Source organism: Sinohyriopsis cumingii, chromosome 18 (assembly GCF_028554795.1).
Source record: "Sinohyriopsis cumingii isolate HCF-2022 chromosome 18, ASM2855479v2, whole genome shotgun sequence".
NCBI classification, from domain to species: Eukaryota; Metazoa; Mollusca; class Bivalvia; order Unionida; family Unionidae; genus Sinohyriopsis; species Sinohyriopsis cumingii.
In genome coordinates, this window is record NC_142978.1 from 99121565 (window position 1) to 99140516 (window position 18952).

Here is an 18952-nt window from a genome sequence, read left to right on the forward strand (position 1 = left end):
GGAACCAAAGCACCTTACTCCAACATCAGACCAACAGAAAGAAGAAAGAAGAGGAGAAAAGAAAGCAAAGAAGAAGAAGAAAAAGAAGACCGACATCGACTTTCAAATTGCCTTCTTACACGAGGTTCTTCCTTTGGTTTATGAAGTACTCTTTTGATAAAAGCTCTATCCCCAAAATCCTGATCTGATCCTTTTGATTACCGCCATCAAAATTCAAAACCAAAGAAAATATAACATGACACAAAAAGCACATATGGTGCCTGACGCCCAGCTGATTGGTACTATTTAGAAAATTGAAGGTACACCATGTACACAAAATTCTAACTTTTTGGGAATTATACAACTAAAAAAAATGGAAATTTGTACACGTGGCTCACACACTATTGGGAAAGTAATTGTCCACTAGCAAAACTGAACTAAAATTTGATCATACGCGCTTCAACGTTTTAGGGCGTACCGCTTTCCTGTGGCTTTTTGCGTTCCCGGGGTGCCTGTCCTCCTTGCCTCGCCTAGACATTTCCAAAATTAAGGAGTACGACATTTGCACACAAAAACGGGGCTGTGGTGGCACCATACCCACATCCCTGACCAATTAAGGATCCTGACCTTCAGGACTTAACCGGTCGCGAAAGCACTAGTTGCATAGGCGACCTACATTTTATTATCATCATCATCGTTAGAGTGAGCTTTTGAATTTGAACTCAATAAATATGTAATCTGTATGTTTGTTTGTTTGCTCTACCAGCAAATTCACCAATGTAGCTGTCGCCCACCCCACACAGCTACAACAATGGACTGGGTTTTAGAGGCCTTTTAAGTTCACGGGGGAAAATATATTCAACTAGCGTATTCAATTTAATGACCATATATATTTGCCGTGGTTATTTTGAATTTATTTATCTTGATACACTGCCAGCCACTGAACTTGAGCATATCAGTCAGGCACACTTTTAAACATTCAACTAAGTCTTAAATTTGAAATATTTAACTACTTTATTGGGGATTAGTTTACGATCATATTGCATGTCCATTTTTATGTAGCTTTGATCAACTTTTTACTTGTATGTGGACAAAAATATTTTTGAACAACATTTAACTACATCGAATTTAACCTTACATGATAGTTTTTAGGGACTGCCAATTTAATTATCTGGGGGAGCATGCGATTGTCAACTAATAAAATGGATAGAATATTTTTCGCTAAAAATCAGAACAGTAATAATTTTTTTCAAGCTATTATTAATAAGATTTTTTTTTCTTCTTTTAAACGCCAGTCCCACTCCAACTTCCACCGCCACATTTAACACCGCCCCGGTGGCCTAGTGGTGAGGGCGTCAGCCCCGGATGCGGGAGGTTGTGGGTTCTAACCTCGGCTGAGTCATACCAATGACTTATAAAAATGGTAGTAATAGCTACCTCGCTAGGCGCTCAGCATTACGAGGTTAATGTTAGGACTGGTAGGCAAGGTGTCAGGATAATGTGACCGGGTATGACATCATGCTACATGTCTGCGGCATTATGCCCCAGTGCTAGACATCACTTTAAACTGCCAAACTGCAGACGTCGTAGCGATATGACTGGAAAATTGTTACGGTTACGTTACAAATCTAAATCAGACACACACACACACACACACATTTAACAGTGTGCGTTCCTACTTGGGTCTATCGAAGTTTAACACTGTGAGCCAGTATGGAGGTCTATTGAACTTTACCACTGTGTCCACTATGAGGGTATACTGGAATTTAATATTATTGCAAATATTTGACGGTATCGGGCCGTACGGAAATTGTCATTACTGGGACACAAGGGACCCCTACGTGAATTTAATATTACTTGTTTATTGGGTCCTTTGGGCATTTAATATGGACACGACACTATCCAGATAACTTGATTATTATGGGGCCCTGTGGTAATTTAGCATTAGGTTCCACTTTACAGTTCCTTCTGAAAGGGCCAATCGTACAGTGAAGCTGTGTCCATTGGCACCAAACACATGATGGTGGCATACTTCTATACTACTTTCATGCAGTGTGAGTGAAATTATTTTATATCTGGTATTAGTACAGGCACTTGATGGGGGTGGGGGGAGCTAATGCTAACACTCGCCAGTTAACACAAGGCAACTAACTCTCGCAGGTCACATTTGGACCCCTCTGTGACTCCGCTCTAATTGTTTGATATCATCTGCGTATAACAGGCACCACCGTTAGCAAGAAATTCCACACCTTTCTTCCATATACTATTCAAGTACCTTACTGATTTTGAATAGCTATAGGAAGAGAAACAAATGTATTATTGCATACTCGAGAAAATTTTAGTAAGCGAAAATGAAATATATCTAGTACGTAACACAAAGACATTACACACACACACACACACACACACACACACACACACACACACACATATATATATATATATATATATATATATATATATATATATATATATATATATATATATATATATATATATATATTTCACCTAGCATTTAGAATTCACGAACAATCTTTGGAGCAAGAAAATTACATCAAATTATATCCCTGTCAGCTCAAAATAGATTATTAGCTAGAAAAAAATACATTTCTTTTCCAGTTATGAATCTCTCATGTCAGAATGTCTTGTTTAATTTGCATTTTTTAAAAATCATGCTATGTATTATGAAAGCAAATAAAACAAGCCATTCTGAGAAAAAACTCAAAACAATTAAATTTTTTAAATGTCCCAATCAGTGGTTCATGTCGCAATCTATGAAGACTATTAGACAAACGTCTTCGAAATTAGGAATGTTGTCACATGTTACCTATATGAATGCACATGAGATAAATCATATTTGTCAACAGGCACATACAGTGCCCTAAGGGGACGAAAGTAAAGCGTGCCTTGCGTGGCCTTATAGTCCATGCCACAAGCGATTTGCACGATTTCCACTTTGAGCATCGCACCTGATCTCTCTCCATGGCGCAGGAGACCGGATCCAAAAGTCAAAACAGCAACGTAAATCATGTGTATTGATACTGCGCACTGTATTCAATAACATTTTCCCGAGCTGAGCCCCAACCATTCTTTTTTGACAGCTAGCAGTACATCGGCGTTGAATTGTCAACTCCCCGTCTGTAAAACCGGTTCTGAAAGGCGTGTCACGCATGGCTTAGTCTTACCACGCCAAACCATTATCATATGAAACGATCGAACTCTTGTCTTTCCAGGTGCTATTAACTGTGTAAATTTCACTGTGATATTCAACAAATCACCTATCCATGACGGATTTAGGATATTTCTAATATATAAAGGAATGAAATCAGGGTTATGGTGAATTATAATCATGTCTAAAGCAAGAAATGCAGTTTGTAATCACATGTTGTGACAGAAGTTGAGCAGGACAATAGACTCGGTTGGATTATTGAGCTGGGACTATTAAATTACATGACGTCGTCATATGTGAAGTGTATAACCGAGAGACTATAACAGGAAGAGAATTTACGGGCCTTAGGATGAGCCAAGGTGAGGCGTTACACATGAAGACTTAAATTGGATATTTTGCCGAGTTTGAACTAAGTTTGTTTTACAACATAGGACATATTAAGATACTGACGTGAAAATGGTGTTAGTGAATGAAAAGTCACCTTTACTTGCCCGTAGAGTTTTGTATATTGGGAGTTCTGTGCCCCGAGAAACGGCAACTGGGTTGGAGGCAGTACAACAACCTTTGAGAGACAGATATCCCGTCAACGATGAATCCAACATTGAAGGTATTGATTCTGTAATATCTGTGTTTGAGGACAGTATTCAGTTAAAATATGTAAGTGACCCCGATCAAATTATACATTTTCCTATTACTTCACTCACCCTTTGTGCTGCTGTACGATGTATCACAACTGTAAATGGGGCAACTGGTGAAAAGACCGCACAGTTTGTGTCTATGACCAACCCTGCAGCTGGAGGGACAAATGCAACGAGACCTTCCATATTTACTGCAATTACAAGACGAACACAAGGTAGGAGGGTCCTAGAGTGTCATTCCTTTATTTGTGCATCTGCACAAGATGCGATGGATTTGGTAAAGGCGGCGTCCCTTGCCGGCAACCGTGCTCGGGGAATAAACGGTCATCAGATGGTTGACATTCAATCCCCAGTCTCCACTGATACATTTGAGAGATCTGACCCCACTAGAGTTAGCAGTCGCACTATAACGAGTAACAGGCCAAGCATCAGGCTGGTACCAGGCGAACATATCATCCAAGAAGTTTCTGCAGGACCCGAGTTTTTTGAGCCGGTACCCTCACAGGGGTACTTCTACAGCAGCAACAAAACTGAGGTCAAGAAATTTAATATCGAGAAGTTAAAAACAGAGCCGGAAGTTAAACCTATTTCTCCGAGAATTTCAGTAACTTCACGCTCCGCGTTTGATTCGCCACGTGTGGTACATGCCAACGGAACAGTTCCAACATTGGAAAGTGATCCCGTCGTACACGTCGTTGAACAACCCAGAATAGTTAAGGTGGAACAGCCACGTTACGTTGAACAGCCTAGAATGGTTCAGGTGGAACATCCACGTTACTTGAACGTGGACCAGCCATATGTGCAACCACGACTCGTTCGTGTTGAGACTTCTCGTCTACCACCAGACAGACTAAATCATCAGCAGCCTCCACCGTCCGCGGGGCTGGTAAGACCATCTGTATTGCAGGCCCAACCTCAACAAACTGATATGCAGGCGCCACCGCAGCAACCTAATGTACACCCCCAGCCTCGACTTGCACCACACCCAGTGTACGTTAGACCACCACCACAATTTATGCATCCGCCGCCACCACCTCTCGTCAGACCAGTTTACATTCCAGTACCAGTCGCACAACGACCAAGATTCTTTTCCCCACCCCCAAGCATGATGCGACGACCTTACTACCCTCCGCCACCGATGGGCCCACCCATACGTCCAGTTTTCGGACCGCCTGTTCTCATCAGACGTCGTCCTACAGAGAGCAGAGAATCTAACTCTTCTGGTAGTAGATCTAGCTCTGGTAGTAGATCTTCTGGCGACAAAGCCTCGACTAAAAGCTCTCAGTCGCGATCGCCAAGTCCGAAGAACGAAAACACTGAAACTAAATTCGTCAACGGAGATGCCGACTCTCAGAGCGAAAGTGCCTCCAGGCCCAAGACACCTCCAAGGGATTATGATAGAAAACGTTTGAGTCGTAGAGATGAATACGAGAGACTTCAGTCTCGAAAGCATTCGCCTCTGTGGGAGAGAAATGTTCGTATTCCCCCTCCCATGCAAGGTCAATACCCATACGACTACGTGTATTGGAGCGGAGGGCCAGGACACATGCCCTATCCACCATTTATGATGCCTCCTCCACCGCGTGTAGCCCAATTCCGATCGAGATCAGTGCCCCCGCCGATGAGGGGACACATGGACAGAGATTACCGCAAGAAAAAGTCAAAAAAGGGAAAGAAAAAGAAGTCTAAGAAATTCCGAGATGCCCCAAGTGAGGTTTCAACTGACAGCTACGCTGCAGGATACCATTCGGATATAAATTTTCGCAATGAAGGTTACCATTTCTATCCACCACGTGACTTCCGGCGAAGAGACAAACAGTTCATGAACGAGAGGAGTTTCTCAAAAAGTATTGCAGAGCAACTCAGACAAACTGGAGACTCTAAACGCCAGTCTGCTTATGAACTGAATGACGCAATAAATGGACCGGGACCTCTGGAAGAATTCAGGATGTACTGAACCTTTCTTGACCAAACAAATTATATTCTGTCGTATTAAATTGAATGTATGGTAAACTATTTTGAACCAAGCAATCTCCATGGCTTGCTTTTGTTCCGGATACTATCGAAAGTGTTCGTGTGTTTTCACTAGTGGATTGATATTTGGAAAATAACATTTTACGAAACTTGACACCAACCCATTCTCAGGCTAAACTCCGTGGATATGGACACTATTGGCTGATGGAATGATCCTGACTAGACGATCCTAACAAAAAGCGACGAATAATCTGTAAGGGCAAGCCTTCCACTAGTGTGGGTTTTTGTTTTAAAATTCAAAGTGCACACTAAAGGGTCAGTAAGATTTTGGTTTATTTAAATTGCTAAGTATTTTGAAAATATGAAAGTATGATTAAGCGTTTTTACGGTTTACGTGTGCTTGGTCTTTACACCATGTATTTAGGCCACATGATTTCACATTAGCATTGCAGAAACTATGCATTGTAATTAATTTTCTAGTAATGCATTGCCTACATTATTCTAGTTCCAAATAGGTGTTATAAATAGCCATTCATTTGTCACTAGAACAGTCAATTTAATTTTTGTTTTGTTTTCAAAACCTCACCAAAGAAAACCAAAAGATTCACATATAGATTTAAATTAACCCCTTGAACATGTAGTTGTATAGCTCAGGCTACTTTTCCGCAGCATCAATGACCATGTTTACATACGTTAACTGGTGTTTACATACGTTAACACTGGTGCGAATACATCTGTGCATCTGATCACGTGACTGTTTATAAGGACTGTATCAAAATTGTTTTAAATGTTTTCAATTTTGTTATTTTATGATGAAGTTTTAGATACTAAACAATTGCCTTCTCGTATAAGTGGCAGTTGATTAAAAATCTTAACCATTTTGAAATTACAATAATGTGATAGATCTAAGTACTTGTACTTATCAGTTAGTATTAATTACTAAGTACTCGTACTTATCAGTTAGCATTAATTACTAAGTCGTCGTACATATCAATTAGCATTAATTACTAAGTACTCCTACTTAATTAGAATTAATTAACAAGGTTTTGTTTCGGTGGTCCTCATTTGAAGTCCCATAGCAAAAATACATGGTGCAATGAGACACATAAACCTTTAACTTCATCAGTGTTGTGGAGGTTGGCGTTATTGCTGATTTACATTTTTGTTAATGAATGAGAAGTTGGATGTAATTAGCTTACTCAACCATTCCTTTCATTCAAGTTCTTTTTTGGTAAAAACATTAAAAACAAATTATTTTTAATAGTCACATATAGGTAAGCTACTTTTGAATCAGAATCTATACCATGGGTCAAAGCAGGATCTATACCATGGGTCAAATCAGAATCTATAACATGGGTCAAATCAGAATGTATAACATAGGTCAAAGCAGGATATATACCATGGGTCAAAGCAGGATATATACCATGGGTCAAATCAGAAGCTATACCATGGGTCAAATCAGAATCTATACTATGGGTCAAATCAGAATCTATACTATGGGTCAAATCAGAATCTATACCGTGGGTCAAATCAGAATCTGTAACATGGGTCAAAACAGAATATATAACATGGGTCAAAACAGAATTTATAACATAGGTCAAATCAGAACATATACCATGGGTCGAAGCAGACTGTTTACAATGGGGCAATTGCTACTAATAAATACGCATTTTCATTCGGTTTCACTGGGGAAAAAAGAAAATCTCCTAAACAATGCAATTTATTTACCTGATTCTTTGCACAGAAAATATATATTTATCCAAAATATGTTATATAAATATTCAAAATTATTGACAACTCCACTAATATCCACAACAACAATAACAACTATAATGATAATAATAATGTACTTCGTTGTAATAAATATCCATTTAACAGAACAATGTACAAAAGAAAAGAAACAGATAATGGCGACCTGCAAATGTTTTACAATTGTTTTGGTATATATTTTTTTATTTAGTAAGAAGGGAGATTGGTATTTGCATTCCAAGTCATAATGTTAGTTTGAGGTTTGCTGCATAATCTAATTTTTTTCAAGTTTGTCAACTGTTTATGACATTTTTTAATTAAAATCAAAATCTTGTTATAAAATTAAACAAAACATAATTGTTGCCAGTTTAGTAATTTTATGTAGAACAGAATTCCAGTTCATTGTGATTTATTGTGATTTTAATTAGCTGTAAGGATTGTTGTATGAACATTACGTTTACATCATCATGGTCAGTATTAATTCATACATTCATGGTGATTTATTGTTTTCCTCCGTTTGTCTATCCGTCAATCCATGCTATTTGGATTTCACGAGTCTAGTCTCAGATTAAGTCGAATGAACAGTTTGACAATGATTTTCAGTTAACGTGGTTGCTACTAGTTACACAACTACGCCAAATGATAGGACATTGTGACATTATTTACTTCAATTACAGACATGGCAATGATTCAGTTTTCAATGACGTAAACCATGGTTTGCAATTCAGTCAGCCTATATTCAGCCTATATAGTAACTCGCAACTCTTTATAAATAATTAAATCGATGATAAAACACTAAGATGAAAGAATATTTTCTTGTAGTGCTTAAATATATTTACCAGAACACGTATTATTACGGTTTCTAAACTGTATGCTTGCTTGTTGTGACGTTAAATATGATTGAATTTGCTGCGGTTAAAAAGACACTGGCGAACGATCAAGCCTAGTAACAGTTTGAAAAGGAAAATTAATTTACAAAAATGGAAATTTTCTGCATGTGATTGCACAAAAACAATTTTTTTCCCCTTAAAATGCAGACCTTAGAGAAATATCTCGTAAAAGGCTCCTTCAAGACATTGGGACCGTCACAAAGTGAACCACAAGATAATGACACTGCTAGAAATACTATCATCTGCTTATGTTGTTGTACAAGAAAGCTTTCTCAACCTGATACCAATTTCACGATTTTTTTGGGTTGTACAAATGAAAAGATCAAAATGGAGGTCTGGTATTTAGATGTCTTGTCATGCGTTTCAAATTTTTGGTACAATGTCATTTTTGTGACACTCCTTTTTGTGAGTACCGCCCAAGTTCGAGCGAGTCTGATGCTAGATTTCACAGTTGTAACCTCTTGTTATGCTGTGATTAAGTACTCTTAAGAGTATCGGGTGTACAGATATGATTGGACTATATACACGGTGAAATTGAGACCTTACTAAATTTCAAACACAGTCCTTTTGTCCACGTATATGACACAGTAGCTTCAAAAACTGTATGTAGTTATTCTGTTCTGCTTTCTCAAGGCTCATGTTCGAAACTTGAATACTACTCGCAAATCATCTTCCGTACCATAATGATATTCGTGTCTGTCCGTCTGTCTGTCTGACTATATATATATATATATATATATATATATATATATATATATATATATATATATATATACACACACATACAAAGTTTCCTCCGTTGAAAGAAAGGCGTGTGTATGTAATTTTTAACAGAAAATAGGAAATTCTCGTATTGAAATTACAGTTTGATGCTTTGGGTCATTTTACATTAGCTGGGGAAAGGGAGGGCAAGAAGGCATGGCTAACACTTTTGATGGGGTAATACTATTTATGTCAGCAGTCAGATGCCCTTTTGGTAGTTCAGTCGGTCCATAACAAAGCACAGTGGTAATTATTGATGGCGTCTATCATAGTGGAGATTGTGTTCATGGCGACAATGCGAGCCATTTTTCATCGTAGTCTTTCTGTCGATGTCATGGGACAATAGGCTAGGATCCTTTTAATTTTCGAAAATTAAATAGGACTGGATTATATTCCTTGGCAACTCGTTTTAGAAGAAATGGGAGATGAAAATCATGTCCTTAACAAAAAACGTCAGTGTTCCTCTCGCCTCCACCCCATCCCCACCCCATTTATGAAGCTATCAGTATTTGGTAACTTGTATTCTATATTACTGTATCTGCTCGCATCCAAATGCAAACAAACGTATAACGACATCTGCCGTTACAAACAAACGTATAACGATATCTGCCGTTACAAACAAACGTATAACGATATCTGCCGTTACAGAATGCATTTTTGTTACAAAATGTATAATTGGTGGACCAATAAGCCAATAAGACCGCAGGGAGAACCACCAACTCGCGGAAAGCTACTGGCAAGCTTTCTCGCATATGAACGTTGGTTGAGCCAAGACTCGAACTAACGCTGACAGTTGATTTGCGAGTGATCTGTACAGGCGAGCGCTCTATACCACTGTGAAACACATGGTCCCTGTATTAACAAACTAGATGTATGACTTTTGTACAGTCCGCCTTGGCGCAAGCTTGACATAGTTATCAGTTGGCTGTCCGTTTGTATAACCAACGTTTTACCCGTACGCAGGGATGGCATCAAATATATTGTGTAGTGAGACGCAAACAAGTAGGCAAGGGGTCTATTGGAAGAAAATATGGGTGGGGGTTTAGGCAAAGAAACCTCAGGAAGCTCCGGCATTTTTAAAGTTTCCAAGAAAACTTATTCCCATAAATATTCAAGTTGTTTCACGCATTTTTGAGGGGTTCTGTCACAAGCACCCACTTACCACATCCCCCCAATCCTGAAGCCGTCTCTGGTATGCCAGAAGAGTTTTACGCTCCGTAAATAACGGGATATGTGATGATACCGTCATTCTTTTACTCCTCTTACTCGTGGACCAAAAATATAAATCTAGTCCTCAGACTGTAATGACAGCATGGCAAGCTTATATAATGTGACAAGGCGGACGACACCAGTTTTATGGCTTATACAATGTTCGCGTTTATTAGTCAATGATATGTTGTTATTATTATGATTCTGCAACATGTTCTTTCCTTTAGTTCGATTCTGTTATATGTTCTTTCCAATAGTTTGCATTGGAATTTTTTTTTGTTTTTTCTTTTGTTTGTCTTACTCCTAAACATTCATTGGGCTGAAAAAAGAAAAAAATATGACAGTATTGTATGGTCATCTTGGGTGGGGGTAGATCATAGAAACATTTACTTAATATATCCCCACCCCCTTTGTTTGCCGATTTACCCATGCCATCTGTACCCCTGGGACAGTTTCTTTTGTTAATTATCATTCTATATTGGATATGCCGTTCTTTTCCTTGCATTTTCATTTGAGTCGATTTTTGTAGAAAGTTAACTTCCAAAATGAATGACATTAAGAGCAATGGCTGTTAATTCAGATTAAGCAAATACATTATTTGTACAAGAACATATTTATAGATCATAGTGAAGCCTTCCCAATAAAAGACATCTGACGCAAGTCACATTATAATGGCACCTACACTCGACATAATGTATCAAAGGTCTCGTAACTGCGCATGTTTATATCGTATTCCTTCACCGAACAATGTTAGTGGGTGATAAGTCGGTTCTTTTCGCTGTGCTGTCTCCCAACTAAAAAGAAAAAAACGCGAATAATTTTAATAAATGATTATCTAGTAACTTCACATGAAATTCAAAATGTGGCGCTTGTGTTGTGGTTTTTAAAGTCTAGAATAGAGCATGTGGTAAGTATTTGCAGGTTATATTCAGATATTTTACTTGTAAGTTTAAAATGATACGAGTTGGGTTTTCACCTCAGCCTAATGAAGAATGTGCGAAATTTTCCAACGAGGGGGAAAGTCAATAAGCTCTCTTCCGGTGTAAAAGGAAATTCAAGAAAGATGTTGGGTAGTTTTGTGTGGCTCTCTTTGTCCCTAACATTTAGCTTTTCTTAATGCAAATTTTTTAAAATCACATTGTTATATAAACTAATTTACCCCCAAATGTTTTTTACGCAATAAGTATTTCAACACCTTACTCTAGTTATTTTGGGTTATCTTGCTTGACATCATCACCACCCTTCCAATTATTTGATAATTAAAAGCTGTTGTTAGAATATCAGCGACATAACAATCAAATAAACTGATATGTTATCTTTTAAGCAGCTGCTGGTGGTCAATACATGTACACAATTTCAAGTAAAACTATTTTAATCCAGTTATTTGCATCGTTGACGAGTCCCAGAAATTTGATATTATTTAAGACATAGTTAGGGTCTTATTTTCCTTCAGATCTGATTGAATTTCAATATAGAAACCTTGAGTAAAGTTAATTGAAGTTGGCATTTGCTTTGGATCAGGTTTCGTGACTACAGGAATGGGGCACAAAGAAACTCTGTCTGCATATTTGCGCACACCTGAATCGTGATTTACATGTAGCTAGCCCATCCCATGACCTTGGTGTCTTAATAGATACGAATCAACGCGAGAAACGACTTGCAGATAAAAGATAGGTAATTTCAAATGATCGAAATGCTTTTTGTTTTAAAATACGGCAAATATTTGCGTCAATAATTAGCAAGTCCGTCATGAAAATTGACCCAGATAACTGGATTTTTTACGCAAAGGGCGACGAGTTGCAAGTATTAATGGGATTAGGATTGGTGTGGGTAGGTGGGTAAGAAGGGATTCGAGTGGGAAGTTCGGTCTCGACCAAACACATTTAAGTAGACAGCGTATGAGACACATCTTATTATGTCACTTCCAGTCGAATTAAATCCCTGTTAAAAGATAATTACCTACCAGGGGGTTTTGTTGGGGGTTGGGGAAATAAGTAGAGGAACTATTTTTGTTACAACTAGATTATTTTAATGGAAAGGGTGGCTGATTCAAGTTCATGCCCATCTGTTAAAGGTGTTCATTGCTTGTTTTGTCTCATAAAGATGGGTCTTTCTGGTAATGATATATATCATTGATCGACTGTTACAATAGTACTATCCACGGGAGCTTGGATTTTTCAGACCAATATGATATTCGGCTTGGACTCGGTCCAGTACAGTAGTTATAAGCAGAGAAACGGAAATAATATTTCCGGCAATTATTTCCAGTGCTTGAATGTTAGGACGATGAGTAGGTTTAATTCGATTTGTTTTTCTAGAAATTATTACAAAGTAATATGCATAAAAGATAGCATATATGTAGGTCATGTGGATGTATGTGTTTCTTCGAAACCAAAAGATCGAACTATACTGGGGGATGGGGTTACCGTTTGCCTGTTTAAAATATTTCCGGTTGATAAGCTTTTCCTTTAAACATTCATTTTATACATCCATAATAAAGTATCACCGACCCAAATTGTGTCCCAAGCGACTTTTATCTATGTACCGCTACTAGTATTTTGAGAATCCCCTTGTGCACATTTTTAATAACACTGAAAACTTTGTCAACACTTTTTTCTTATCTAGAACGTAGGTTGTCAGATAGCATTATCTTAACGATCCCACCCTCCGGCCCTGCTTTCACTCCTGTCTTTCGCATATAGCACATGATGACTTCATCTGTTACTCGATTTTGCAGTACAAAATAAAACATACTCCCAAGGGGGATTGATTTTACAAGATAAAAGAAACTCTTACAGGTAGATGATTGGCAACAACACTTATTGGGCGGAAGAGTATATCTCAATGAAAACTATAAAAAAAGACGAATAAAATAACTGACGGCTTAACAAAGCCCTAAGATGCAATTAAGAAAAATATAATTAAGACAATAGTCCCTTTTTATCCTCATTCCTTCCCTCTGCAGGCTTTTCCCCATGCACCTCGCTTGTGTTTACGAACTAAGCTGCAGCTCAAACTGGCACATTGGTTGTAATACGGAACAGATGTCTCAGTTCTGTAGTGTGTTTGACCTTGCCACCTCATATCAAAAGAAGGCGGTTTGGATTCATCGTGTGTGTGTGTGTGTGTGTGTGTGAGAGAGAGAGAGAGAGAGAGAGAGAGAGAGAGACTTCGTGGGTTTGTTAACATATCACGCTTGTATGCGCCTGCATTGTAATCTGGCAAAGGATACATTTTGAGACTGATAAAGTCTCTCGACACTATTAGTATATACTTTCCAGTTAAATAGTATGTTTCATACTTCAGATGACCCTACATACTATTTTTTATTAATAAAAGATGTTGCCATCTGATAAGAAATAATAAAACATAATGTGTATAGATTAAAATTTTAAAGAACATATGGTACTTTCTACGCCATCCCTTACCCTTCCTATTTTTCTTTCTTTCCAATTTTGCTACATATTTCAAATGTATTGTTTTCTCAGTTGTTACTTTTGTCCATTGTTATCGTAAGTACCATTGGATCTGGCCTGGCTACTGTAATGTGTCCCTGGACAAGGAATTTATTTCCAATTGCCGCTGCACTTAAAAACCTTAATACGATGCTGTGTTGTAAACCAAAGCACCAGACAATCAAATACCTGAAAACGGGCACGCCTTTCAGTGTTTAACAACAGAAAACTATTTAAAGCCCCAGGCCGAATGAATGGCTAGCCTCTGTTTGACATGGAGTAGGATCTGGGAAAATTAGTTCAGTCTGAAATTAGTGGCTACTCCCGTATAATTTGAATTTCCATCAACAACACTTACCTTTACCTACCGTATATACCAGAACAATTGTCTGCAGAGAAGATAAACGGGGATCTGCCGGCGCGTTATACAGATCTGGCTCTATGCTTTTGTCAGATGGCTTATTGTTTTGTATGTGTTATATACTAGTCAATACAGTAATGTATCTTAAAAACGCCAATGTAATAAAGAATTCCAGATTGCCTTTAAAATCTTGCTAAATGACGCTCTTCCAAGTGACTTTCCAGTCGATGTTTGTCCTTCATGTTGATGACCTTAATTTCTATTGCTTGTATTATAAAGGTCGTTGTTTATTGTTGTCTCCTGAAGAATTCCGTGTTTTGAGGGGTGAACATTTTTATCTTTTCCTTGTTTTTGCCAAAAACTTGTCACGCTAGCTACTAATTTTGGTCAATAATAAACTGATACAATGATTAAGGCGAGAAACCAGTTTGTTTAAATTCATATTCATATTCTGCGTGTTTGCCATCATATGCAAAGAGTTCAATAAAATGTTTTCAATTCATAACCCAGTTTTATATATTGGTGCTCTAACGATGCAGGTCGAGTTTTGAACACATGACTTGAAATTACCTGATGTCTTGAAAAGATCAATGAAAAAAATAATACGTGTAAATATTTACACTTATTGCATATCCAATGTTTACCTCTGTCGTAATAACATGTCCCGAACCCCGTTTTTGCTTAGCGCCATATTTTATTTGAGGGTGTCGTTATTGTCTTTGTCTGTATTCTTCTAATTACTGATAAAGCCATAAAATGTTGTGATGAAATGTACATATCAGTACAGCTCAGAATTTTATTCGTACCTTGGTGCGTAGAATATACAAACAGTTAAATAGCAAATATATGTAAAATGTACATAATATTTATATTACATGTTTTGTTTCTAACTAACCAGTTCTTGTTTGTTTATTCATTATTGGCTTTTTTTCTTGTGCAAAATGTATAAGTATTATTTTTAATGATTTATTGTTTTATGTAAATAACGTGAATCGTATAAAATCATATTGGAGACAAGGACGAATCAAACGATAGTTGGCTACATTTTCTACGATAATTTGTAACCGTTTCCCCACGAAATCAACGGTTTTCATTGCTGATGTATGTTAGAATACATAAATTTCTCACTCTTCGGCATGTATGATTTTGATTGACCTAAAGAAAACATGTAAGTATAAACGTGATTTTGTTTGTTATATGTATGTATATTCGTTTGCGTGTCGTTAAAAAAATTGTCACTTTTCAGCTTTTGAGAATGTAGTCGGTAACTTTGCAGTATATTTCAATTCTGAATCTTCAAAAACAAGTTTACAATTTACACTGACTTTTCACTTTTTGATACGGATATCATGGGAAAGGTGAAAGGTATGCCTAACGAGATAACTGAGGTATCCTGGTCTATGGCGGTGGGGTTTAGATATATAACTTATGAATGTATACACTTTCTTGCTCGCAATTTAACTGGCAAATGAAAATATTAATGTTAATACTTTTATTTCAGATGTGTATCTCCTTAATTATAATCTGATTTAACCCGACTTGATAATCACTTTAGAAAAAAACTTTCATATATTTTTTGTATTGTATATAGTGGTATATTATAAAAAGTTACAAAATGCTTCCTGCCAGGAAGAACAATTGTTACATATCAGAAGTTACATATCTACTTATTGGAAGCTAATCTGTACAAGTATTTCTGTATAAACGAGTTAATAATTAATCAAGAATTGCTGTAGACTATACGTTTATTTTGTTACAGTTGTATTTGTTATATTTTTTCCTATACACCTTATATATATTAAGAATTACATTTATTCAAGTGAATATATATATATATATATATATATATATATATATATATATATATATATATATATATATATATATATATATATATATATATACATGCGTACATTACCATAAGAAACAAATGATAATGTTAATAACAAAATAAACACCATAGTTGTAAGTTAATTGCTTGTGTTTCCTTGCTTGTACATAACATTGTAACAGCCAAACACGCAGACAAACTCGTATGCACAAAGAGGTATATACAATTCCTTCCATTCGCACATCCATCCATCCCTAACTACTTTTGTACCTTCCTACCTACCTACCTGCCTGCATTCATGCATTCATACATACATACATACATACATACATACATACATACATACACAAAGATATGACACTGCTCTCTAAGTGTTAATACTTGTACCTCCTGTAGCTAAAATTGCAAAAGATGAGACAGGTAATGACACTTTGTTTTTTCTTCGTCGCCAGACAGTCCGTTTCGCGTCGGTTCTACTTTCATTTTTTAAATTGGATGCATCACCTGTTTGTATAGGAGATGATTGTCAAGGTTGTACAGGGAATTTTCTGGAGGTAGAGTCTATCATATTCCAGGAAAACGAAGGGTAAGCAAGGTCAATGGAGTCAATTTGTGAAAGGGTCGGGAGGCGGCATGTCTGCATAGCTTTTGTTCCACAACGCAATCGTTTTGCTAGGGAACAAGGATCAGTAACTTGTAATTTAGATATACTTTATATATTCGCTTATGAGCTGAACCCAACAGCAAACAGTGTAGACCCTGCGCAGTCAGGTCAGGTTTGTTGCTTGTTCTACTGATTACTCCTAAACAAATGCATAGACTAAGATCTACTGACGCGTTATGCGATCTGTGCAGTTTGCAGTTAGACTCGACTTATAAGTGAGTGTATACGGTAAAATAAGCGGATTCGTTTCATTGTAAAGGAATAGGTATAGGTAAGAGTGTAAAAAGTGGGATTTGGGGTAAGACACAGTCTCCTGCATCCTTGGGTAAATTGTAATCTACTATGCACACGCGTTTTCCCATGATCATGTAATATCCTTAAGGATGACGGAAAGATATGTCAAATGTCAAGCTGCAGTGATGAATTTGTTGGGAGTTTGTGGAATCAATTTATTTTATTTTATTTGTTATGTCCATCTTTTATATTTCCGGTTTCTTTGAGTTGATTGTCATAAGATTTTGCACGTATCTGCACGAAAGGTCCATTAATTATCCAAAGGAATGGGAAAATGAGTACGGTCAAAGGACAAGATCTCACGATTAGGTCTATATTTACCTATAAGTAGTTTTTCAAGGTGACTGTATGTTTAATCTCCAGTGATGACTTACAGTTGGTGTTGATTTTAAATTATTTTTTTGTTATGACATGGTAGCGCTTAATAAACCCTCTTGTGATTCTTTTGTGCGTACATGTGGTTTTGTAATTTTTATATCTGTTCACAGCATTACGAATGCATATTGTGTGGTTTTAATTAGGAACTGCAGATATATTTACAAGACGTGAACTTTTGTATACAGTCATTCGTCACGCTTTCTGCAGAGGCATTGTTAGCTCTACAGGTCAAAAACTAGAAGAGGCTTTGGGATGGATGGTCTGTTGTACACCGTCCGAAGTATGTCCGGTCGTGAGTACAAGTTTATTATTGTTACTCTTCTTAAACTATCTGGAGGGCTGTCATGTTCGAAACTTCACACGTACATTCGTCTCATGGTCCAGTTGGTCCTAAATGAAAATGATTCCGCTTTCACATCCAATATGGCCACCACATCAGATATCTTGAAAATTTTGTTGTCGCTTCCCCACTGAATAGATAGTTGCATCAACATGGTGTTTCCCTTAAAGACTACATATGCCTAGCTGGTCCTGAGTACAAATGGTGCCAGTAATGACGTACAATATGACCATCTTCGGAAAGTCGTATCAACATGGGGTTTCACCAGAATACTAATTATGTTATCCTTTGACCCCGAATGAAACTGGTTTTGACCTAGTCTTAAATATGGATGCCACAACGAACATACTGAAAATCTTGCCATCGATTACCCTGCATAGATGGTAATATGAACATTGCTATTTCACTAAAAGTCTTGTGATGTCACTATTGTCCTAAATGAAAACGCGTCCAATCGTAGGTCCAGTAGAGCTGCCACGGTGGTTAATTTGAAAATCATATCGTTCAAGAATATGAGAGGGGGTCAACACTCTGCAGTTAAAATGAAGAAACCTTTAATTTCCTGGAAATTCTTTTCGGACAGTAAAGCGTCTGTCCTTTCGTGAAACTATTGTAAAATACAGTGTGACAGACGTTCATGCATATCATCGAAGCAGTCGGGACTACGCGACATTCATCACAGGCGGGATAATAAATGTATTAATTAATCACACAACACCTGGAACAATTATTATACCGCAGATGAAAATTTGTGCGGCGAACCACAAAGTTGAAGATTTGTTCAAAATTCAATTAATAATGTAACAGTTGGTAATTTCGTATACATTTAGGCTTAACAAGACGATGCCTGTGCCATCATATTTAACTTTGTTCAGGAAGGAAAGTAACAAAAACATACAGAGGTGTGTAGAAAGAAAGAAACAAGAACGAAATATAAGAGAGATGAATAACATTTATTTCCGAATAAATACGTATGACGGGAACAGATAAAGATTAATGTTCTGGTGGCATGAGGAATTCGCGGTCCGCTCTTTTGGGGTAACCTAGTTAAGTAGAGCGTTGCAATGGGGGAGTTATCGCTCGAAACAAGCCGTCATAATGACGTGTTTAACTGTCATGAATGTGACAACTGTAATATGACCAGATATTGGTGTCCAACAGAGCTTCTTTATGTCGGAAGCAGATTTCGATCTGATTGATCACACATTCCATGTATCCCTGAGCGACCGAATCAGAATTAGGATCATACACATATTGTT

At 37.3% G+C, this 18952-nt stretch overlaps 1 protein-coding gene across 1 annotated transcript; it reads left to right on the forward strand.

The window, feature by feature from the left end:
• The first annotated feature begins 3138 nt into the window (after window positions 1-3138).
• On the forward strand, window positions 3139-15939 carry LOC149777574 (uncharacterized). The gene has a single exon (XM_089942194.1). It carries the CDS (start codon window positions 3605-3607, stop codon window positions 5741-5743), a length of 2139 nt encoding a protein of 712 aa, XP_089798320.1. The 5' UTR covers window positions 3139-3604; the 3' UTR covers window positions 5744-15939.
• The last annotated feature ends 3013 nt before the right edge of the window (window positions 15940-18952 follow it).

Bases quoted from the DNA above. Each gene is read 5' to 3' on its own strand.
- LOC149777574 (XM_089942194.1), top strand. From the start codon at position 3,605: ATGGTGTTAGTGAATGAAAAGTCACCTTTACTTGCCCGTAGAGTTTTG.